Below are 24,185 nucleotides of genomic sequence, written 5' to 3'. Positions count from 1 at the left end.
CAAGGGGGAGGCCTGGGAGGTGAGTGGTGAGCAGAAATCAGAAAGGAGAAGTGATTCCCTTGTGATTAGGCTCAAATCTCACTTCCCTCTCACTAGGCACCAGGCAGGCACTTCCTCTCTCTCTGGGGTAGCTCAGGGGGCGGGGCACTTGGGGACGTTGACAGGTGTGTCTTCTGACTTAGTCTCAGGAAACCATTATAGCCTTGAATGATACTCACCTCCTCACTGTCCCAGGAGGAAGAGGGAGGTGGGAGGGGGAGAGAAAAGAGAAGTTAGGCCGTGGCTCATGGGAGTAGCCATGGAAGTTTCTGGTAGATGGGGTTGAAGGGGTGGGGTGGTAGCCACTGAGGGCAGGGAGTTATGGGACCCGAGCCCTGGTGAGGGGACTGCAGTGGTGGTGGTGGTGGGGAATCACACTGGGTGCCACTTACTCCCCCATCCTGAGGTCTCGAGCTCTGAGCCTGTGGGGAGAGAGAGGTGGAGATGTCAGTGTTCGTCTTGCATGAGGCCAGGCATGGAGACCTGTGCTCACTAGTCCACTTCTGCCCTACCCCAACTCAGAGCTTCTCAGAGGGCAAGGATTTAGAGGACACCCCTCCCCTACCCCCCACCCTGAGGGTGAGAAGTAAGAGGAGAAAGTGTTCCCAAAATGTCCCAGGCGGGGCCTGAGGAGCTGCAGCTGTCCCCGAGGGAGGGGTGGGGCTGGCCAGCACAGGTGGCTGCCAGAGCTAGCCTGTTATTTTTAACTCTTGCTGCGTTGGCTGGAGAAGCAAATACATGGGAGAAAGAGCTCTTCTGTGTGGCCTGGGGGCTCAGGTCCCCACTTGCTTGACCTGAACATCCTCTTGCTCGTGTGTCCCCAGAGCCTGTTATCAGAGGCCTGTTGAAGACCCCCTGCCCCATCCTGCCAGCACCTGTTGCTTTTCAATCCCAGATCTGCGGGAGCCCCCAGAGAGAGAGCTGTTGGCAGAAGACCCCAGACCCCCGAGTCCCTGCCCAGGGAAGTCCTCCTGTGAGCTAGCCTGAGTAGTGCCCTATTCTCCAGCCTCAGGAAGATGGACCAGGCCTCTCACCTAGAGTCTGTGCAGCAGGGCTGGGAGCGAGGTCAGGCAGGCGGCAGTGAGCTGGGCTGGTGGGCCAGGGGGAGGGGTATAAATGGCTTTCCCTGGGCCGGGCCCCTGCTCAGAAAGGGCATGGAGTCTCCTCAGACCAATGGGGGCACAGAGAGGAGGAGAGCTTCCCCACCTGCCCAGCCTCCTGGCCAGTCAGCCCAAGTGCTGGCCTGTCCAAGAAGTCTTGGGGTGGGGGGGTTGGTTTACTCTATTTATGTCTCAGTGACGAGTTCAAGATGCCACCCTTGTTCCTGCAAGAGCCCTCAGGACAACAGGAGTTGAGTTGCATGTGGGTCTCCAAGGTACCCAGCTCAAGCATCCACTAAAGTCTTCATCCAAGGGAAACCTGACCTCGCAAGTGGGCTGAACTGGAGTCACTGTCAGATGGCCTTGTAGCTCAACACCCATCAGACTGAGCTACACTTGGCCACTCACTGCCTGCTGGGTGCTCTCTCCCTACTTGGGCCCCTGGGATGACTGCTCACCACATCAGTCCTCTTGAAAAACTGGACACCCCCCCACCCCACAAAAACAAACAAAACAAAACAACAAAAGAAGTCTCCCTGGCCCTGTGTGGTAGTCAGGGCTCAGGAGAGTGATGCCCACCTCTTGTAGTGAACTTGCCCTTCTGCCTAGGGAAAAGAGCAAATGGGCCCCTGGACCAGCAGCTGGGCCTCTCCCAGCCTGCCACACGCCCTGCCCATGGGTGTCTCTCTGCACAGGCAACTTGGAACATGTCCTTCAATCCCAGAGAGTGGTGCCACCGCCCCAGGAACCTCTCTCTGACCCGTGGGGGCTCAGGGCCCTTAGCTGCCTAGGCAGGCCCTGCATTGCCTGGCTCGCTGGGGCCAGGCCCTCACCCCTTTCCCTCTTCTGAACCCCACCCAGAGACACCGAGATCATGGCTTGGCCCCATCCCTGCTGCTCTGGGGCCCCAGAGGATCAGAGGAGGGTTGGAGCTGCTAAAGCCCGCCAGATGTGCTGGGATTAAGAGGTATATCACAGGCCAGGACTGCAAGCCCCCAAAGGCCTCAGAGCAGCTTCGAAAGGCACATACTGCCCCCTGCTGATAGTACAGAGGACACTCTATCCCACCATCGCTCATGGTGTTGGGGTCTCTTCCCCACACTGTCCCTACCCACAATTCACCCCAGTTGCCCACTTTGTCCCCACAGGGCCAGCTCTAGTCCCCTGATCCTCTGCCAACCCTGGATGGCAGAGAGGATGGTGCCATCTTCCTAGGGAAGACCTCATAATCAGGCCTTCAGCAGAGGCTCAGGACTGGCAGATCTGTTCAGAGCACGCTACCCCATCCTTGAGAGGACGGTGGTGCCAAGATGTAGCCCACCTTGTGTCTATGGTCCTCGTCACAGGGTTCTATCAGAGCACATGAGTGGGAAAGAGAAGGCTTTTATTACAGAAAGCTTTGAAGAGCCTGGACAAATGCCACAGCTCCATTTGGGGAAACTGAAGCCTAGGGTTCTTTTAGGAGCGAGGCCTGGGCAGGGGCAGGCGAGGCTTCAGGGCCAGAGCTTGGTCCACTTCCCTGGGGGACTGCAGGTGGTGCCACTGGGCGATGGGCCGCCTGGCATGGGCCAACATATCTGCCCAGTGCTGTAGGGGTTGACCTGAAGCCCGGGGACCCAGCAACACTTTGCCCACAGGCTCAGCCCGGAGCTGCGGTCCATGAGCCCAGACAGCCAGCACCAGGTCCACACTCTGCAGACATGGAAGGGAAAAGGTTTTCAGTTTGGCCTAGCACAATGTCCAGGCCACCCTGCCCTTCCTTTCTGCTCCCCACCTGGAGCTGGCCAAATGGAACCAGGAAGGTGAAGGCCTCGTTGAAGTAGGGGGTAGCTGTGCCTTTCTTACAGGATGTTTTTCTCTTCTTCCATTTTCTCTGGTTTGACATGAGCTGGACCTTCACATAGGGCCCTGCATGGACAAGAGAGTTCAGGAAGGGTGTCCCATACACGCACATGGGAAGGCTGAGCACAAAGGCCCAGCCCTCTGTCCACCCCAGGACAGCTCTTACCTGCAAGCCCTGGGTCCAAGCCCCGAGCCTCCAGCACGACCACAGTCAGGCGGCCTGAGCTGGGCACATAGCGCAGTGAGAAGCACAGCTCCCCCGTCTGCTCAGGCTATGGGCAACAAGACAGGGCTGCAGCTGGGAGGGTCATTTTTGCCCCTGGGGTTTGGGGCATAGCAGGTACAGCACCCAGACCTTGGCTACCCCCTCCCTATGGCACAGGCAGGGTCTGGGTCCCTGTCAGCCAGGCTCACCTCAGTGGTACCTGGAGCGCCCAGCTGGTACCAGCTCTCCAGGACATGCTGAGGGTCTACGGTACCCAGTGATAGTTGGAGCTCCCCCAGCGGCTCGTGTTCCGAGAACCGCTTGAAGTCCAACAGTTGCACCTTTAGGGTAGCCCCGGACAGCTCTGCTGGGGGGACCTGCAGGCAGGGCTGTGAGCTGAGTCCTGCTGCTCTGGCCCCAGCCCACTCTCCTTACCCAGGTTAGACTTACTAGGAAGCAGCATGTCTCTTCAAACAAGGGACAGAGAGTCCCACGGTGCACCTTGGTCTCGTGTCTTCTCCCAGGCTGGCTGGAAACACTGACGCGGGCGTAGGGGTCTGCTGTGCCCTCAGCTTTCAGGTTTTCAGCCTGCCTCAGGCCCACCCTAATCTGGGGGCCAGTGGGCTGGCTCAACCTGTGTGTGTGTGTCGCAGGGGGGTGGGGTGGGGGGATCCTCTTCCCATGTTCCCCTCCACCTGGCACTTCACCCATCACACTGTCCATCAACTACGGAGCCTCTGGACCAACCAAGTGGGGAGTGGGACTTACCTCCTGGCTTCCAAAGTCATACTCCAGTGACAGCAGCAGTCGCCCCCACTGTCGGGGACCCCCAGAGCAGGGCTCCAGGCAGTCCACATCTGGTTGAACCTGGGATGGATGGGAGGGTGTTCAGTATGGCTGAGACCAATCTCCAACCAGAGGCCTGAGCTCTCATAATAGAGGTCAAACCACCACCCGCCGGCCAGTTCACAAAATGGCTCACGTCCTCAGCACAGCTCTCTGAGACCAGCCATATCTGCCTTCAACATGACTCATATGGTACTACTACTGTAGCTTCCAGTGGCCCATGAACCAGCATCTGCCTGCTTCTTGAATTCCTCCTCCCCCATCCCTTCTGTTCATCTTCCTCTGCCAGGAAGGCCTGCCAGGGCTACCCTGAGCTTCCTGGTCTGGACCTTGCATTCCCCTCCCTGGAGTGAGCCAGGACAGGATGGGGCACAGGTTTCTGCTCCTCACCAGGTGAGTAGTGGTGCTGCTGTGAGCACTGCCCAGGCCCACAGCTTCTTTGTCTTTGGACTGCTTCCTCCTCCGGCGTTGGCAGCGGCGGCAACAGCAGCAGATGACGCAGAGCAGACAAGAGACCAGGAGGACTCCAGCAGCAAGAACGGTGATCAAGAGTGCCCAGTGGGGCCCTGGGCCAGGGGCACAGGCTGCTGAAATACCTCCCTAGACCATCGGGACCTAGACCGGACTGGTCCAGTCTACTAGACTGGACCAGGCCCACACCACTCTTGGGGTTCCAACCACTCACAGGGGATCCTGGTAACGAGGTCTGGAATGAGACTGGGCTGAGCAGTGGTGTGGACTGGAGCTGAGGCGCTGCGGGGGTCTGGGACATGCCCCATCTTCCTGCCCCTGTTGGCTTGGAGGAGATAACTGGGATCCAGGTCACTTGAGGGGTGGCCCTCTGACCTTTGTGTACTGCCTCTTCAACTGGCAGCAGCAAGTACTCAGTCCACCCTAGATTAGAAGGCAGCCCAGGTGGCCAGGGGCAAGGTTGCTAGTCAGGAAGCTAGGCAGAGAGAAGCTCTGGGCCTTGGCCAAAGCATTGACTTAGCTGCCACAAGCCCAGCCTCTTGCCACCTTCCCCAGGCCCCAACCCTAGCCAAGTAGGCCAGGCCTGGGCAGCCTGGTACCTGCTTTTGCTGGCCCTTGCCCACTGGAACCCTCCAACACACATTGCATGAAGGACTTTGCCCTTTTTTCATGGACTCAGAGGCCTTTTCTCATTTTCAGGGGTGTCTCATTTCACGAGGAGAACCCATCATAGCCCCCTGCATTCCGAAGAACCTACCATGTTCTTCTATAAGGTAGTCCAGTTTACTGTAGCCTCCGGGCCAAGAGCAGCTTGGGCCATGAGGTCATGTGGGAGGGAGCTGGGGGTACAGGGCATAGGGCCACCAGCAAGTGGGCATGCGCTCCAGCAAGCCTAGGCTGAAGGAGCTTTGCTGGCATAGGCACCAGGCCAGTAGTGCCTGGGGATGAGGGCGAGGCGGGGGCAGGCAGGGGCAAGGCATAGTTGGGAGAGCCTGAACATTCCTCCATGCTGAATCAATGCCGGCCTAAACTTGCCTACCTGCCGGCTTGGCTACCCTTGGCATGGGAGTGGGAAGGAGGAGGCCATGAAGCTGCCTTGGCCTCTGTACCCCACCTTCCTGGGGCCTGAGGAGGGTACACATCCGACAGCTTGACTTCTTCCACCATGAGCAGGAAGGGTGGGACCCCAGCTGGGGGCTGGGGGCCACTGTGACTCCCTGAACTCAGATCCCCCCAACCAGCTTCCCTAGATGGCAGCTGGTGGCCAGGACTTGGTTTCTAAAACTTGAGTCTACCCCACTGTGCTACAGGAGCCTGCCACCCTCCTACCGTATCTAAGCCCAGACTGCATACAGGTTACTAGGTCAGCCTACCCCTCCAGGAGTAACTAATTGTGGGGTCAGATCCTCTCTCTCCTGTACCCTCAGCCTGGAATCCCCAACATGATTCTAAGGGACACCCTGCAACATCAGTGCCTCACTGCCTGGTAGGCTGGAGAGAGGCAGCCACAGCTCAGAGAGCCCAGAAGCATCCACCCCTCAGTAATCGTGGGTGGCTGCAGATCAGGAGGAGACCAGGTTCTGCCTCCCAGGTCTCTCTTTAGGGATCCTGCACCCGTGGACCCATGAGCTTTCCAAGGATGGCCTGAGGTCAGAGCCCGAAGTTGACATGGCCCTGGAGCAGAGCTGCAAAGGGTTATTACAAGAAGTCATAATGACAATGGAGAGTGGGCTGGTAGGGATCTGAGAGGGCCGCAGTGTTAGGCTGAATGCCCTCCTCATCTCTTGAAAGTCCTCAGTATTAAGCACAGGTACCGTATTTTAATTCACCCCCAGGCCCCGTGAATCATACAGCTAGTCCCTAACTTGGTTTTAGACCCCAGTCTGTAATTTGGTGGAAGTGGAAGCTTGGTGAGTCCCCTGAAGAGGGAGGAGGTGATCTGAGGCCTCAATGGCCTCCCTGTCCACTCACTTCACTCTTGTCTAGCCTTTTGAAGGCTTCTGCTGGGCACAAGTCCTCAGGGGATGTCCGGAGTGCTTCCAGTGACACTTGGTGAGATAGGCTGGTGGGAGCTGGAGCTGGGGTGTTGTTCCTCAAGAGTCCCTAACAGAAGAGGGCTGAAGCTAGACTCAAACAAGTCTGGCTCCCCGAGTGAGCAAAGCCACATTGGCCATTTGGTAACGGTGGAGCCGGCACGGATGTTGGAATTCAAGTAACATTGAGACCTCTGTCTCTGTCTCTGTCTCTGTCTCTGTCTCTGTCTCTGTCTCTGTCTCTGTCTCTGTCTCTGTCTCTGTCTCTCTCTCTCTCTCTCTCTCTCTCTCTCTCTGCACATGTGAGTTCCTTTCTGTGCCCTTCTTGGCAGAAGTCCTCCCTCCCTTATGGTGAGAAGAAGTACCAGGGAGCACAGAGGCCCGTAAGCTGTAATTTCTCACTGCATGTACATCAGGAAGGCGTCCTGGATGTCCACAGGGGACTTCAGGCTGTCTGGAAGCTAGCTTTGGAGGGTGTTGGGGCCTCAGGAACACCAGCTCCTGGTACTAGAGAGATTTTCAAGGCCTGGAGAGAAGAAGGTCCCTTAGGACCCCCAGGTCTCCACGGTGGTAAAGGTGCAAGTAAAAATACAGCCACCAGGTGGAGCCGCTCTCCCCACTGGGCTCCACCGGTATACCAGGAGCTTTCAGCCTGCACATAATGGATTTCAGGGAAGGGGAGCCTGAGCAGGACAACAGAAAAGAGGCTCTATGATCCTCCAGCCCCAACCCAGGGACTTGGCTATCCCTGTTTGTATGGCCTGGGGCAGCACCCACCCGTGAGCAGCAGGCAGCCTTTCCTGCTGACTTCAGTAGTCTATCTACGGCGGTTGGGGAAGACTCTCTTAAGGAGCCAGTCCTGTTCGACCCAGGATAGGGAGCTGGGAGCCACTGCTACATCTCCAGGCTCCCTCCTAGTGGCTCTGTGCATTCAGCTCTGTAATCCCTTCCAGGCAGGGCGTCTGACTCACACCTGGGTCTGAGGCCTGCTTCCACTGCCCAGCCTCTCCCACTCTATTCACTGTTCAAGGCTTGCTTGGGCCCCACTTTCTCCAGGTATCCCTTCCAGGTCCCTCAAAACTACCCAGTCTTGGGCTAGATGCCACCCAGTGCCCCCTTTAAGACAGGAGTCATGCACAGTTGCCCTGGGCCTCTCCTCCAAATTCCCTGGCAGCCCAGGATTGAGTATTCATTACTTCTGGGTTAGACCTGCTATCCACCCTCACTCAGTCTAACCAGACCTTGTAATGTTTCACGGGGAGCAGGTTCTGTGTTCCCTTTCCCCAGAAAAGCAAGACCCCTGCCCCCAAGTACATACAACAGTGATCTCTTCCTCACCTGATGCCTACTGCTTCCTGTGGCTGGTGGGCTCTGGCCTTCTTGCTCAGACCCTAGCCACCGGGAGGCTGGTTGGTTCACTCTTAGGCAGCACCTGGAGCCCACGGCAGAGCCAGCACCTGTTGCTAGTGATCCAAAGAATCTTGGGGGGAGGAAGGGGTGTGGAGGCAGGACTTTGGGGAGCCCCACCTCATGGCCGGAACTGCTGGCCCTCAGAAGCCAGGAAACTCCTTTGAGAGAGAAGGCCTCCCCTTCTCTGCAGTCCTAGAGTTGGTGTCTGGACTCTGGGCTATCTCTAGGGGTTCCTCAAGGCTGGGGGTTACCCCACCCACTCCAGACTTAGCAAACGGGGGTGATAGGCCCACTGGGCTGACCTCTGTGCAGGCTCACACACCCAGAAGGCCTGAGTCACAACAGCTTGGTGGAAGAATGTGCCTTCCGGCAGTGCGGGTCTAGGGAACCAAGAACAAAGAAGGTGGAACCCTGTGGGGGAGCTGCCTGGTGCTATGCGGTGCTGTCCTGGGGCCGTGGGGGACTGGTTGACTTTGTTGCTACCCTCAGAGGACATTCTGACCCACTCCTTTGAGTTTTTAGCTTCCCAATGAGCGAGCCCTCATCGTGGTATCCGAGGTCCTTGCAGTAGTCTAACCTCAGGGTCTGTTCCATTAGTTTGAGTCCCACCAGAGTTGGCATCTGAGTTCCTCACTGTGCTCTGACCAGTTAGTCTGGTCCAGTCACTCCCCAGCCACTTATCTGTGGCTGCCAGTCAGACATCGGAATGGTTAATGGTTAACGCAACCTATCTCTCTCACTAGCCCCAAAGTCTCCAAATCTCTGGGCTGACCAGACAGGTCTTTTTGAGGAAACTCCAGCTGGAGAATGCTCTGGGACCACCCCATGTGGGGCACACGTATGCTGCTCACAAGTGGCTCTGGGTACGTGGGCACCGGCATGAGGTTGTGGGTTCATCCTCTGCTGTGACTCAAGTGATGGGACAGAGACTTGTAAGTAAGACCACAGGGGCCGGAGGTGTGCCTGCAGGGATACCGAGGCACCCTGGTAGTGAGCACCTGCATTTTGGGACCTACCAGGCCCCTGTAGAGCAGAGCTTCAGGCCCCACAAGTAGCTCCCACAACCCGGCTGTGTAGGGGCTTTGTGCCTTTCCAGAAGGAGGGCGCCTCCGTGGCGAGACGGCGTCTGAGGTTCTGAGGCAGGAAGGAGAAAACCAAACAGAGCTGGCAGCCCACGGCCAGGCCCGCGGCCCCCAGACAGCGGCTTGGCAGCCAGAAGCCCCGTGGAGACCCTGGCGGGGCTCCTGGACTCACATGCTTCCTTTGAGGATGCCTGGGGAATGTTTGAGGTCAGAACACACGGCAGACGCTGGCGGGAGAGCCCGGAGCCTCTGGCAAAGAAGCAGGAGACGTGCTGGGATGGGACACGTGCTCCCTGCCTGTACTGACCCCGCTAAAGGCCCTATTCTTCTGGGCACCCCTTTTACCTGGGGTCTGGGACAGCCAAAGATGGGTGCTCAACTTGTCTCAGACCTCTGTAAGTAGCTTGTATGCCCACTCGGGTTACCTTTTGCACCGAGGGACACATCTTAGGCAGAGCGTCCCTAACATTCCAGCATCAGAACAAGTCTGAGCCTCATTATCTAGACACTTTGGGGGAGCTGAACCCCAACTTCTAAACATCTGGGGAGCCTGTACCTTATTTCTTGAACACCCGGTAAGGCTGCATCCTATCTCTTGAGCACTGGAGAACACACACTGATCCACCACCGAGGCAGCCAAGGAGCACAGTCCCCATCTCTTAACCATCCAGGGAGGCTACACCCCATCATCCCAGAATCTAGAGAAATGACAGCATTATCGGGGTCTCTAGGGAAGGGCCTCCTGCCTGTGCTTTGGCATAGGCTGTGCACATCACTGCTACATCAGGACCTACTTGAACATGATGTTATGCTGTAGTTTGCTTGAACATGACACACTGAGTTTTGAGATTCTATCAGAGACTCCAGGGATGGGAACGTGAACCCTGATCTCCCCAGTGCCCAGGTGAGCCTTCCATGCCCTATACGTATGGGGACACAGGCCCTATCATGGTGGAACTCACTGAATGGCTGGCTGTATCTCCCAAAGCCTTCAGAGAACTGGAGTCCAGGGCCCCATCTATCATATAGCTTTATGAAGGCCTCATACAAATTGATTTGAGGTCTCTGTTTGTCCAAGGAAACTGTAGAATGGTGTCTTTAATCTACATTTGTGAATACCTGGGTTACATGCTCCAAATAACCAAGTGTCTGTGCAGCTGGGTGACCTGGTCCCTGTTCATTTGGGAACAGGAGCTCCATTCTGTGGTCATCAGGGTCTTGGACAGCCTGTACCCCATTTGTTGGGCCTACTGAATTGCCTATTGACACAAGGTACATAGGCCTGTATGTCAAGCTGGAGGCCTAGGGCCGGCGCCGCGTTCCTGTGGTTTTGGACACGCCGTTCCTGGGCATCACACTGCTGTGTGCGTCCCATTCACCCTTGTCTCAGCTCTCTGTGTGCCATTCATTGAGCTCTGGGCTGCCTGCCCACCCCCAGCCGCCCAGGTGTCTGCACCCTGTACCTGTGCCCCATGAGCTGAGCCTGTTCAAGAGCTGATCGCTGAGTTCTGATCTCTGTAGCCCAGGGGTCTGAGTGTACCCCATGATCTCTGTACCCCATGGGTCTGTACCTATACCCCATTAGCTAAACATGAAGACCACACAGCCCACTGTACTGTGGACCTGAGTTTCCCATTCACAATCTCTCTAGCATTTCCATCCCGGCCACCCCATGTCACCAGAGTGGCTTTTGTGAACAGTTGGCCTTTATGGCCTTTACCCGATTCCCTGCCTTGAAAGGTATAGAAGCAGCTTCTTTATGTTTTTGAGACAGGGTCTCATGTAGCCCAGGCTAGCCTGGAACTCACTATGTAGCTGACCTTCAAGATGACCTTGAAGTTCTGATCCCCCTGCCTCCACCTCCTGAATGCTGGGACTGCAGGCTACCAAGCCCAGCTCACAGTGCCGTGGGTCAACTGTACATGTGTACAGGCAGGCGCTTTGCCTGTTAGCTTCCTTCCCAGCCTTCCCTGGTAGATTCTAGGTCACCCTTTGTTGGAGTTCTTATGTGGGTACTCTGCTCGCCTGAGGACTAGGGTGATCAGACCCTAGAGAACTGATACCTCACTTGTCTGGGTGTCTGGGTATCTTTTACTTTCAACATCACAGTGGCTAGGTTCCAAAAGCCCCACTTAAAGAGATTCACTGTTCTGTATCCTTCTGTCTGAGGGTCTCCATGTCCCACCCCAGTCTTCTCTGCAGAGGTAAGGTACAGCTGGCACCCACCTCCAGGGGTCTGTGTGCTGTGTACAGGTTCTCAGAGATCTGAGGACCTCTTCTACCTCTCCACAATATATCTTGTCATCAATGACTGGGCACAGCCCTGTCCCTTCACCTCCATAGCTGGAGATATGGGGACGGGTGATGTCTCTTGGGCTAAACAGAGAGCGTATGCTCATGCTCATGTTCCCAGCTAGCTGCACCCTGCAACCTCTTCCTGGGAACCCTGGCTTTTCTGGGTGTCTGGCAGTCTGCCTCTCATTCCTCTAAACTGCTAGGTAGAAAAGACTTCAGGAATCACACCACAGCTCCCCCGCCCCAGTTTCCAGAGTCTCCGCCAACCCAAGAGTGCTGGCTGATGCTGACATGCACCCCACTCCGAGGCCCCAGTCTTCCTCTTCATCATCGCCTGAGGTTTGGACAGCTTGTCCTCCTTCACCAGGGTCTTTGGCAGACTAACACCCTGTCTCTCACGTAGGCCCACATCCCAAGGCAAGGGCCCCCGGCAGCCGTTCCAAGATCCACTGCGTCTTTGGATGTCCACTGCCCATTCATCACTAGCAGGCGTCACGGCCCATGTGAGCCCATATCCCTTCTGGTCCCAGTCTCTATTCATGCATGGCGCCAGGCTGACGGCTTCACTTTCTGAGCACCAGAGTTCCTGCTGTGGATATCTGAAGACCCCCCACAATCTAGCAGCATGTGGGAGATATGAACCCCACCGATGTAAGAATCTGGGTGTCCACAGGCCTGTGCCTGACACATACCAGTGTGTAGGTGAAATGACGTTGTGTCTGGAATTGGAGCACTGTCCCTTGTAACCCCTATCTGAGTGCCTGAATCAAGTATACCTGTGGAGCTCAGTGCTGAGGTCCACTGTTCCCTATTCCACTTGGGTCTCTGGGTGGCATGTGTTCACAACTACCTAGACCTCACATAGGCCCACATCCCAGGTTGGGGCTCCCGGGTGGCCAGTTCCAAGCTCCGGTGCATCTTTGGACGTCCTAACCCATTCAGGGGTGTCTGGGCCCAGTGAACCCATTCATCCCTGTCTCAGGGCCTCTGTGCTCTATTCATGCACAGCTCCGGGCAGCCTGCACCCCGTCCACCCCCATCTCACAGACAGTCTGTGCATTGTCGCCCCTCTTCCAGGAACAGCTGCCGGGCAGCCAGCAGGCACATTCCGGGGTTTGGCCTGAAGCCAATGCAAACCCTAGCTTTGCTGGCGCTAGCAGCAAGCGGGGCGCGGGCTAACCAAGGAGAGGAGGGCAGGCATGGAGGGAGAATTGAGACCCTCAGTTTGGGGGCATGTGATCAAAGGCTTCCCTAGACACACACTGTCCTCCACCCAAGGGAACATTGGGAAGCCAAAGCCAGCCTGGGACAGAGGCCTGTCCTGAACTGGCTGCCAGCAGGAGCAGCTGTATGCACAGTGTGGGAGGAAGAGCCCTCCACCACAGCCGCTATTTCCTGACCAGGCTCCCTCAGCTGCCCACCCACAGACATCCCACTGGCAGACTCATCAGCATCAGCCTGGGCGAGGTCCCAGGCTGGGGGGTTGGGGAGATGGGCAGAGGTGAACATGGGGTCTCATCTCTGTTGCTGTGGACCCTAGCCCCTCACCAACCCTAATGGGGACCCCCCCAGTGCTGAGAGGACCACTGGAAAGTGGATATCTGGTTCCTGGGCCCACTCAGGCTCTCTACAAGATGGCCACTGGCTCATCTTGTCTCCAGGCCAGTGGAAGTCAGAGAAGTGATTTCTTGGGGTCGCATGCAAGTTACCTGGTGGTCTAGAAGCCTGTGTGAGTGAAGGCCTGGCCTAGTTTCTAGGGTCCTTGATAGACAAACTGGTCACAGCCCCCCAAGTATGTGTAAGTCATCCACGTTCTCTGAGTATTGTGGGCCGTCTGTGTTTGCTGGGTATAAATGACCATTCATGTTCTCTGAGTGTGAAAGCACGTGTCTGGCTATCTGGATAACTAACTGGTTGGTGTCTCTGAGTCAGGGAGGCTATTAGGGCTAGAGCTTTGGGCTCTTCCTTTCAGGCCCTCAGTCCAGAGCATCTTGCCTTCCTGCTCTGCCTCACTGGCCTGGCTTGCTCTCTGCAGCTCTGGACAGCCTGTGTTCTGGTCCTGGTGTAGGGTACCCTCCTTCCCATTCTGCCGGTTATTCAGGATCTTGGCTCCCTCCTGTCCACTGCTGTTCCATTGTCCCAAGGTAGCCCCTCATCACAGAGAGCTGGCCCCTGAGCCTACCTGGTTTTTGTCAAGATAGACATGAAATGCCTTCAAACAAGCCACATTCTTTTAATGGTGGCTAAGGTTTTCCTAAACTTGTCTGACGGGGTTTTGACAGACAAAGTATTGTGAGAACTGCTTCAGCTATGTGGGATCCCTACTCTGTGGGGTCCCTGTTATACAGAGATCCTGTCCTGGGGGACTCTGCTGTGTGGGGGCCCTGCCGTGCAGAGACTCTGTTGTGTGGGTACTCTGCTGTTCAGGGATTCTCTTCTGGCGGGGGGCGGGCTTTGTATAGGGACCTTGCTTCAGGAGGACCCTGCTGTGTGTGGGTACCCTGTCTGGGGGGATCCTGGAGTGCAGAGACCCTGCTTTGCGGGGATTCCTGTGTAGGTCCCTATTCTGGTAAAACCATGCTATATAGGACCCCTGCTTTAAGAGGACCTGGTGTATAGGACGCCTGATGCGCGGGGACCCTGTTGTGTGGGTATCCTGCTCTAGGGGATCCTCCTGTGCAGGGACTCTTTTCTAAGGGGACCCTTGTGTGTGCAAATCCTGCTTTGCAGGGTACTACAGTATAGAGACTCCTGGAGAGAGTTACAGTGATTTCCTAGGACCCAAGGCAGTGAACTCCAAGTTCAGAAAAAGAAAGGGACCCAGGTAACCATAGCCCACAGCCTTTCTTTGTGAACATAGAAGATCTCCCTAAACCCAGGGGTGCCTGGCTCACTGATGTCGGAGCCTGGAGGTTAGTTGGAAATCCTCGCTATTGGTGTAGAGTCTACAGATGAGTGAGTGCTGGTCCTTGAGCTGGTGTGAGGATGGTTCAGAATCTGGCCTTCAGGGCTCATCTCAGCCCTCTGGGGTCAACCCAAGGTCAGTTACTGGTCCTAGAAGTAACAATGATCCAATGTGCACCCAGAGGTCAGGTATGGCAGGCGCCAGGCTGACTCGGGCGCCAGGCAAGCCTGTACCAGCTGGCCTCCCAGCTCCCCTGCTGTCTGCAGGCAGCTCAGCCTGACCTCCTGCTCCCACCGGACCCCTGCTCTCGGCTGGGCCTCTCAGCCTAGCTCCTCTTTGGCTGCGCTGCCCAGACCAGAAGGCTGGCAGGCGTTTGGGCGCCCCCTTCCGTACACATGCCTTTTGCAGGGTCCCAGCAAGCGCGGAAATCTGACCCTCCTCCTCACAGAGGGGCTGTCCTAAGCCCCTGGCAGTTCAGATCTCTGGCTTTCTGAGCAAAAATCTGTGGGAGGGGGGAGTTTAAGCTATGCCTTCCCCCCAGACCCTCCCAAACAAACTCCAAGTAAGCAGGGAAATTGCTAAGGACCCCAGGACTTCGGCTCTCTTTCGAGAGAATTTAGCAACCCAGTTGAATCTTTCCCAGTCTTCAACCCAGGGTCAGGCCAAGGCCAAGGCCTCAGTGTTTAGGTATCAGAAACCCCTGCTGAGAAGGAATGAGAAACATCCCAGAGCAAGATACCATTACATATTCCAGAGCAGACAAGCAGGTGTGTTGGATCAGAAGAGAGGACCACCTAGTATCATGAATGAAGAGGGCGTCAACCCCTCAGGTGAAGGGAGATGAGACCCTCTGAAGTGACAGCCCTGCCATCAAGGAGAGTAGTACCATCCTGCCTGCTGTTGGAGGGCTGGAGCTCACAGAGCAGTAGAGGAAGTTGTCAGAAACAGCTGGAAACATGTGGCTCAGGGCTCAGGAGGAGAGGTGACCAGGCAGGTACTGGCTGGCAAAGAGACTTCACTGACCCAGATCAAGGAAGGTAAAGAGCGCAGGCACTCAGCCCCTAGGGATCCAGGCAAGGGGGCAGCCTTGATCACATGATGGGGCATCTGCTATCTGGCACCTCCAGGAAGTGCAGCCTGCTCCCACACCCTGCGTGGAGTATTCGCATAGTCACATTTGAGGTTGCATGCGCATGCAAAAGTTGCACAGATATGCAAATGCACACGTGCACACATGCATGGAAACACACTGTCTAAAAGGTAAGAGGCTGTCTTGACCTCCAGGTGGCAAAGCAGTAGTGAGGCTTTTTGACTCTAACCTCAGCAGTGGTTTGTCAAGGCCATGGGCCTGCCACAGCAAAAACCGTATCTTGGTTTCACAGCACACCAGCTTTCCTGTAACTAGCCTCACCTGGCGGGCTTCTTAACTGGCATATGCATCCTGGAGGCCCTGGCAGCTGAGGATTGTGGCCTTGCACAGGCTAGATTGCCAGCCTCCTCAAGTCGTGCGTGACCAGAGTCCATGCTTTCCCCAGCCCTGCTTCACTCCTAACCACAGCCCTAGCCTTTACTTCAGACAAGACACATGGGTCTGACAGTGGCCAGAACCTGATCCAGAACCAGACACAGCCTTGGGCAGGATGGGGAAGAGGTCCACTCTCCTCTAGCACACTCTAAATGCCCTCTCCTGCCTTTCTTGCCCCTGCCCATCATAATGTGTCCAAACCATGTGTGGAGGGTAAGAGCTTCCTGTGCCCACCTCTTCTGGGACCAAAGTGCCCTATGTCTCTAGCCCTGATGCCTCTGCAGGAGCAGGCTCTGCATGGAGTGAGGAATAGAGAGCCTGACGTATACTGCCTCTCCTATTTACCCTGCCTGCCTGCGCTGGGCCTCTGTCAGCCTCCCTCTCCTCATGTGCCCTCCCTGGAAGGCCTGCTGAGGTCCTCAAGCTTTGGAAACAACCTCAAGGGGTGAACAGGTCTACCTGATGCTCCAGTCCATCCTCAGGAGAGTGCTCAGGGATGTGTATGGCAATCAGTGAGGTTAGCCTTGGGCCTGTGACTCCTAGCTAGGCAGGGCCTCAGGGTCCGTTTATCTCCAGTTACTGAGCTGGTATCTGGGTCATAGAAGTATTTAGGCCGGTGTCTGGTCCTGGGGATTTATAACTAGGGGCCTCCTCTCCTTGGCTTTGCTTGCTAGCCTCTGAGTGTCTGTAGACACCTGGTCAACCTCCTTGTACCTGTGGTTGAATCTGGGTTTCTGGGTCATCCCAGACCCAGAGTATGGTTGTGCACCCATGTGATCCTGCATCCTTGTGAGCCTCAGCACAGTGCCAGGAACGACTTGGTATGGTCCCCACCTAAGAGCCAGCCATGTAACTCTGAACAAGGCTAGGGACTATTGACTTTTCTCCTCTGTAGACAGGAGCAGTATCATGCCCTGTCTCTGAGGGCTGCTGTGACCACTCAATGAGCGGCACATGGTGGGAATGGCAGCGGAACATTAGCATTGCTCCCACTGCCCATGAGAACACTTCACTCTGCGGGCTGCTGTAGTGTCTACATGGCCTGCCATTTCTTCCCCAGGCTTTACCTGCTGAAACTCACTCCCTCATTCCCTCCCCTCCCATCCATGCACCCACCCATTGTCTATCTATCCATCCCCATATCCACTCACCCACCTATTTACCCACCATCCATCCATACACCTATGCATTCACTCATCCATCCATCCAAGCATCCATCTACCTACACACACATTCACACATCTATGTATACAGATGCACATTGTACATCCATCCACCTGTCCATCCACCTCTCCATTTACCCATTCCTTCATTCATCTCACTACCCATCCACCACCTTTTTTCCCTTTTTCCTTCCCATTTTCTTCCCTCCTTCCTTGTCTCCTTCCCACATTTGACTCCATGTCAGCCTGGTTCACTGGCCCATATCCCTTGATGAGAGAAGTTGTTGGAGTCATTAGGCCCCAAAGACCAAGCAGGGTGGTTTGGCTGAGGCCAGTTTGTTAGGAGCGTGGACTCTTCTGCACAGGGCCTGCTGGTCTGAGGAGTCATCACCTATGGAATTAACCTTGGGGGTCAGGCACATGGGGCAGAGCAAGCTGTGGGGGTTACAGACCCTAAACCTGGAATGGCTGTCCATGGTGAGCTCCCTGCCTCAAGATGGATGTGAAAGTCTCCATGGGAGGTCTGAACACAATCTGACCTCACATGCCATTTTCGTTCTGGTCAGGGGGAATGGTGCGAGCCCTCCAAGCCCCCACCAAGGAGTCACCCCAGAGGCCAGAAGCTCTCCTGTGATCCCCCTCAGAAGGCGGAGGACTGCACCAGGAGTCTTGGGACCCCTCTCCTCCATGCAGCCAAGAGTATTCTCAGATGTCTGTACTGTAAGTTATTGGAAATAGATTCCCCTGGTGGTGAAGGCTGCTGGGAGGGAGAAGTCCTGACACCAGCCATGGCGGCTCTTCAGTGTGGTCTCACTGCGCCACACTCACATAAACTATTTCTAGAACTTTGAAGTCTAAATGACAAAAGCCCAGGAAAGTCCCTGCCCCCTGCTCTTCTCCTGCCCATTAGGCAGTCATTTCTTTTTACTTACTTATTATTTATTTATTTTGGCGTGTCTGAAGGATGTGCACACACGAGGACATGCATGTGTGAAGGCCAGATGATCTCAGGTGACATTTCCTCAGGTACCATCCGCCCTTTTATTTTTGAGACAGGGTAGATATGGGTGTATATTAGAGTGTATGCATATGTGGGTGCATATGTGTGTTAGTGTGGGGGGTGCATTTGTGCAGATGCATTTGCAAATGCAGGTATATATGTGTGGGTTTCATGTGTATATGGGCACATGTGTGTACATGTGTGTCTAGATCCAAGAGGGGAATATGTATTTGTGGTGTATGTATGTTACAGTACCTATGTGTACATAGGTACGTGTGTGTTTGTCTGCATGTGTGTATGTGGGCTGATGTGTGCAGGTACATGTATGTTTGTAAGTACCTATGTGTGTATGAGTGCATCTGTGTGTAAAATGTGTGTATGCAAGTGCATGTATGTGTGCAGGGGCATGTGTGTACAAGTAATGAAAGCATATGTGTGTACTCAGGAACATACAAACAAATGAATATAATTAAAAAGAGAGAGAGAGAAGAATCAAAGAGACAAACTGCTGTTGTCTCCTGAGCAAAGCTCAGGCTCTACAGGACCCAGGCTTGCAGCCTGCTGACCAGCGCTGAGCTCCTGGCCACAGTCACCTGCAGAGGGCGAAGGTGGGCTGGAGGCTGCAGGCATTTGACGAAAGAGCGTATATCACATCGACATCCTGCTATTAAGGAAACAGGAATACTGGGGTCTGGCTCCAACATAGGGTGAGAAGTCAGTTGTGACTGAATGAGCACATTCAGCAGCACTTGGTGTAGTGTACATTTCCTTCTACATCATCACAGCTCAATAAAGTGGGGGAAATTCCGTAAGCAGTGAAGAAGGCCATGCACGGGAGTGTGGTGCAGGGCTCTGCTACACGGCAAAAGGCAGGTCACTAAATCATAAAAGGGCACGTGACCCAAGCTGGCATTTCACAGCACAGTGCACCCAAGTGTTTGGCAGGGTTGGGTGGCATTTCTAGGGATGGAACCCAAGGACTCGCGTGTGCTGAGAAAGTGCTCTAACCCTGAGGTATTCCCTGGGCCTCTTTTTATTTTTTACATTGAGACAGGGTCTCTCTAAGTTGCCTGAGCTGGCCTTGAACTTGAGATTCCCCTACATCAGCCTTCCATGTAGCTGGGATGAGAATTTGAGTCACCAGGCCTGGCTGCTCCTCGAAATTGTAATAAGCATATGGCAAGGTGCTCATTTGAGGGAAAAGGGAAATTCAATTCACAGCAAGAGTAAGCAAGTAGCTGATCAGCAGTGACTCGAAAGCCCATTTGCCAGGCATGGGTAGGCTGTGATCTGGTCAGAAGTGGCCCGGCTCCTCGGGCATGGGAAGGCTGTGTCACTGCTGAGATGCACATGTGGCCAGTGCACTGACTCGTACCACACACTTTGGAGACAGTGCAGAGGTGTGGAAATTATCATTCATATCTTTAAAGTGTTTGCATGGATGTATGCTTTGCTATAACTAATGCACATGCTATGAGCATTGTTCTGAATATCTCAACATAATAAAAAAATGAATAAAAGTTTATTTCTTTTTTGTTTGTTTTTGGGGGAAGGGGTTTTGTTTGTTTGTTTGTTTGTTTGTTTGTTTGTTTGTTTGTGACAGGGTTTCTCTGTGTAACAGCCCTGGCTGTTCTGGAACTGGATTTGTAGACCAGACTGTTCACAGAGATCCTCCTGACTCTGCTTCCTGAGTGCCAGGATTAAAAGCATGTGCCATCATGCCTGGCTGTGCATATTTATTTCTTAAATTTTTTTGAAAGCCAAAAATGTTTAGAAATATGGACTGCTTCATGAATTTGTGTGTCATCCTTGCACAGGGGCCATGCTAACCTTCTCTGTAGAGTTAGAATTTTAGTATATGCTAAAGCAAGCACATTAAATTCTTAAGATGCTAAAGATGTTCGTTATTCCACCTGGGCTTGTGGAGCTGTGCACATGAATGAACACACACAGGGCCAAGAGCAAGACACCCTCCAGGAGCAGGAAGCCTAGGGTGAACCCAGCCAACTCTCAGAGCATCACAATGCCCAGGGCTAGCATTAATTGCATTTGGGTGCATATGTACATGTATACATGTGTGTATGCATACAGAAATTTATGTAAGTGGTATATATGTATGTAAGTGCATGAGTTCATATGTGTATAGTGTGTATATGTGGTATTAGTAAACATGTATGCATGAGCTTGTGTGTTGTGTATGTGTCTGGGAGTTCATATGTGTACATGAGCTCTTTTGTATGTGTGGTGTTTATGTGTATGTGAATGCATATGTGAGCATGAGCTCTTGTGTGTATGTATGACGTGTGTGCATGTATGTGTGAGTACATGTATGTGTTGTGTATGTGAATGAGTACATGTGTGTGCATGTATTTATGTTTGTGTATTCATGTGTGTGTGCATGTTTCAACATGAGCCTCCTTGTCACTTCTAACATCGTGAAGTGCCAAGTGTGGTCCTATGTAAATGTCCACTATACTTTACAGGAAACTATTAGCTTGTTCTCATAGAGTCAGGCCCTTGTGGGTTCCCACAAGCCCAGGGTGAGGCCTCAGTTCCACATCCTCCCCAGCTCTTGGAACTGCCTGTTTCCTAACTGTCAGTCATTCTGAGTGGCAGGAGGTGAGAACTCGTGGTTTCTATTTTAATTTCCACAATTCTCAGTGTGTTGAGTATTTGTTGCAGTTTGGTTGTGAAATATCCCTCACATGCTCAATTGTTAGAACATTTGGTCTAGTGGTGGTGTTGTCTCGGAGGCTAGGGAATTTCTGGGAGGTAGGACTTAATTAGAAGCTGATCACTGGGATAGGGAGCTGTTGTGTGATTTTTCCAGGGGAGTTATGAACAAATGTCTGTTCATCCTAAGTACATCACAAACAACAGACCAAAAATCTGTCCAGCTTAGTGAGCCAGTGGGATTGTGGTGCAACTGACAGTAGTTATGGTGAGTGTGTACTTAAAGGAGCACGGATAACTTACAGTCAGCTGCAGCACTGAAGAGCCCACCCCAGCATCAGTGACAACTTGCTAAGGCTACATCCCTGGAGCTCCCTGCACAACATGTAGGCAGTTCCACTGAAGAGTCTCCTCTCTAGCTGTCATTGCTGCTCATATAATCTCTGGAGGGACCTTCCGAGTCTTACATTTCATGATCTTCCAAATCTTGTAACTTTCCTTTACATCTTTGATCTTAAGCAGACTCTCAAGGAGGGAATGCTTCAGTTAGGAAGAAGTAGCTGCACAAAAGGAACCTTGAGGGTTAGAGCCAGTCTAGGATTTCTGGCAGCTTCGTTTTGCTCCTGGTTGGCTAAGATGTGAACAAGCTGCACACTCCACAATAACCATGGCTTCCCCCACCATGATAGACTGAACTACCTCGGTCTCTGAGCCAAAATAACCCGGCCTTGTTAACACTGCTCATTCTTTGGTATTTGGTCACAGCATCAAGAAAAGCAACTGCTGAAGTGTTTCTGCCTCTGTGTGTGTGTGTGTGCGTGCTACTACAGTGTCTCTCTGTCTGTAGTGTGTGTGTGTGTGAGTGAGTGTGTGCGTGCTGCTACAGTGTCTCTCTGTCTGTAGTGTGTGTGTGTGTGTGTGTTTGCTGCTACAGTGTCTCTCTGTCTGTGTGTGTGTGTGTGTGCTGCTACAGTGTCTCTTTGTCTGTAGTGTGTGTGTGTGTGTGCTGCTACAGTGTCTCTGCCTGTAGTGTGTGTATGTTACAGTGTCTCTCTGTCTGTAATGTGTGTGTGTGTGCTGCTACAGTGTCTCTCTGTCTGTAGTGTGTGTGTGTGCTGCTACAGTGTCTGTCTGAGTGTGTGTGTGTGTGTGTGTGTGTGCTGCTACAGTGTCTCTCTGTCTGTAGTGTGTATGTGTGTGTGTGTGTGTGTGCTGCTACAGTGTCTCTCTGTCTGTAGTGTGTGTGTGTATGTGTGTGTGTGGTGTGTGTGTGTGTGTGTGCTACAGTGTCTCTTTGCCTGTTGTGTGTGTGTGTGTGGTGTGTGTGTGTGTGTGTGCTACAGTGTCTCTTTGCCTGTTGTGTGTGTGTGTGTGGTGTGTGTGTGTGTGTGCTACAGTGTCTCTTTGCCTGTTGTGTGTGTGTGTGTGTGTGTGTGTGTGTGTGTGTGTGTGTGCGCGCGTGCTGCTACAGTGTCTCTGCCTGTACTGTCTGTGCCGCTGGTAAACTTGCTTAAACATTACGCCTGATGTTTTGAGTTCTTTGCTCCCTTCTCAGATTTTGAGAGCCCACGACTTAGTCTTGTCACAAATCCATCACTGGATAAGTGACTCGCAAGTATTTCCTCTAAGCTGTTGGATTGTCTGTTGCTATTTCTTTTCTTTTTTTTTCATCAAAAGGAATTTTTCATTTTAAGTTTTGTTTATTTATTTATTTTGCAGAGGTATGAACTCCTGCTATGGCACACATGTGGAGGTCAGAGGACAACCTATAGGAATCAGTTCTCTCCTTGCATGGTGTGGTCCTGGGGAGTGAACTCAGATCATCTGGCTTAGTGGTGAGTTTTCCTGCTGAGTCATCTTGCTGGTACAAAAGGGATGTTTTATTACGGTACACAATAGCCTAATGTTAATTGTCTTTAGAAAGATAATGCAAAAACAAAAGGAGGAATAATAAACAAAGAATTACATTTTAGAAGAAAATAGTTGCTTGCTCAAGACTTTGTTTTAAAAGGGGAAATTTAAAGGTGTGTCAAGCATTTTAAACCAAAATAAATTTTGTTTTTATTTTTAACATGTTGAAAGAAGAATAACACACTCCCTGGGTGAATCAGTGTCCTTAAGTGAGCCATCTGGGCCACAGACAGCACACTGAGAAACACTGATCTAAGCCACTCCCCAACAACTCTTCATTAACACACTTGACTGTTGTGTGCTTCAATTATTTCCTCCTCCTTGCTCTCTTCTCTTCTTCCTCCTCTTCTTACTAGTCTTCCTCATTCCCCATCCCCCATCCTCACCGGGTCCTGCCTGAGTTGGTCCTGGAAACCAGACTAGGACAGCAGGGAAAGGAAGAAAGGACAGTCACGCACGCACGCACGCACGCACGAAGAGAGAGGGGGAGGAGGGGGGAGAGGGAAAGAGAGAGAGAGAGAGATTGAAGCTGGAATCAGGTGAGCCATGCTCACTCTGAGCAGCACCAACCTTAGCAGGTTTCTTTTACACACCAGGAGAAGGAGAGATTAGCTAGTCTCATAGGAGGTCTCTGTAGGAGAGCAGGTTACAGTCATCTGGGAGGAGGAGGAAGCTGCAGTTGCTCGTTTTTTGCATACACTTGTAGACCAATTTTATAGATTTTTCTTTGGGCCTCCAGCTCACAAAAAATGACACAGAGATATATTATTAATTATAAAGCTCGGCCTTAGCTTAGGCTTGTTTCTAACTAGCTCTTATAACTTAAATTAACCCATATTTTTTAAATCTTCATCCTTCAACACGCTCATTATCTCATCTCCATTTTGCCCATTCTGCTTACTGTGGTCTGGCTGGTGACTCCACCTTTCTTCTTCCCAGAGCCCTTTCTGTCCAGAAGTCCCTGCTATACCTCCTGCCTAGCTATTGACTGTTGAGCTTTTTACTAAACCAATCACAGTGACACATCGGCACATAGTGTAAGGGAATTTTACACAGCATACACTGGTCAACCCTTACACATTGGTCAATCCTTTGAAAACATTGGTACTGAGACCAGAGGAAGGTTTTGCCAATTATGAGCCTGGCTGGTATAGAGAAGGCTTTGCTATGCCTCTGAGCCTCACTCAACTGGAAGAAGGCATGGGTTTGAGGCCTTGGGTTCTGGTCAATAATACACAGTCACTCAGGACTTCATTCATTCTTTCTACACTCATTCAAGGCTTCCTGAGCTCCCCATGCCACTACTACTACCTCCTCTTCCCCCTCCTTCTCTTCCCCTCACTTCCTCTTCCCCTTCTTCCTCATCCTTTTCTCCTGTACCCTCCTCCTCTTTCTTCAGGGCTAGGGATGGGAAACTGAGTCTAGGATATGCCAGGCAAGTGTTCTTTATTGAGCAGCACACTCCTGCATTTTTCTCCCTGTCTTGTGAGTCAGAGCCTTCGGAAGAGCAAACATTTTCAAAGTCAACAAAGTCAAAGGCTTGTGTTCTCATCTGTCACTTGTGTTTTTAGGGCTCTGAGATCTCTGTGTTACTATTACGAGACTGCTTTGAGTCTCAGAAGAGACTGGACTTTTAAAGTGTATTGAGACTGTGAAACTGTTTCCGTGGTATCTCTTATGGCCAT

At 53.0% G+C, this 24,185-nt stretch overlaps 1 protein-coding gene, 2 long non-coding RNA genes and 1 pseudogene across 9 annotated transcripts in view; 1 reads left to right on the top strand and 3 right to left on the bottom strand.

The window, feature by feature from the left end:
- Nucleotides 1–8,648, bottom strand: Syt8 (synaptotagmin 8). Of its 6 annotated transcripts, XM_076555467.1 has the most exons (11): nt 7,875–8,648; nt 4,718–6,606; nt 4,423–4,598; nt 3,955–4,053; nt 3,637–3,795; nt 3,396–3,563; nt 3,148–3,253; nt 2,914–3,047; nt 1,074–1,178; nt 432–461; nt 1–225 (listed from the first exon to the last, which is right to left on the bottom strand). In XM_076555467.1, the coding sequence occupies exons 2-9, from the start codon at nt 4,809–4,811 to the stop codon at nt 1,074–1,076; spliced, it is 1,041 nt and encodes a 346-aa protein (XP_076411582.1). In that variant the 5' UTR covers nt 4,812–6,606; nt 7,875–8,648; the 3' UTR covers nt 1–225; nt 432–461. The 6 variants fall into 6 exon arrangements, with proteins under 6 accessions (XP_076411582.1, XP_076411577.1, XP_042113636.1 ...); XM_076555462.1 differs by having other exon boundaries at nt 1–461; XM_042257702.2 differs by lacking the exons at nt 1–225; nt 432–461; nt 1,074–1,178 and adding an exon at nt 2,507–2,831 and having other exon boundaries at nt 4,718–4,926; nt 6,475–6,606; nt 7,875–8,646.
- LOC121820983 (uncharacterized) overlaps nt 8,138–24,185 on the top strand; it is a 16,660-nt gene continuing 612 nt past the window's right edge. The window contains exons 1-3 of one of the 2 annotated variants that reach the window (XR_013046169.1): nt 8,138–8,809; nt 17,880–17,942; nt 22,309–22,424. This is a non-coding gene — a long non-coding RNA (uncharacterized LOC121820983). Of the gene's footprint in view, nt 8,879–17,879; nt 17,943–22,308; nt 22,425–24,185 lie in introns of both variants that reach the window. The other variant, XR_013046170.1, reaches the window with a different exon arrangement.
- LOC121826942 (U6 spliceosomal RNA) lies at nt 19,689–19,788 on the bottom strand (annotated as a pseudogene).
- The window catches only part of LOC143269617 (uncharacterized), a 16,960-nt gene continuing 15,038 nt past the window's right edge, over nt 22,264–24,185 (bottom strand). The window contains exon 4 of the long non-coding RNA XR_013046171.1: nt 22,264–22,919. This is a non-coding gene — a long non-coding RNA (uncharacterized LOC143269617). The remainder of the gene's footprint in view (nt 22,920–24,185) is intronic.

Source organism: Peromyscus maniculatus, chromosome 1 (assembly GCF_049852395.1).
Source record: "Peromyscus maniculatus bairdii isolate BWxNUB_F1_BW_parent chromosome 1, HU_Pman_BW_mat_3.1, whole genome shotgun sequence".
NCBI lineage: Eukaryota > Metazoa > Chordata > Mammalia > Rodentia > Cricetidae > Peromyscus > Peromyscus maniculatus.
The sequence above is the reverse complement of the archived record's forward strand: the minus strand, read 5'-3'. Positions and strand labels throughout refer to the sequence as shown.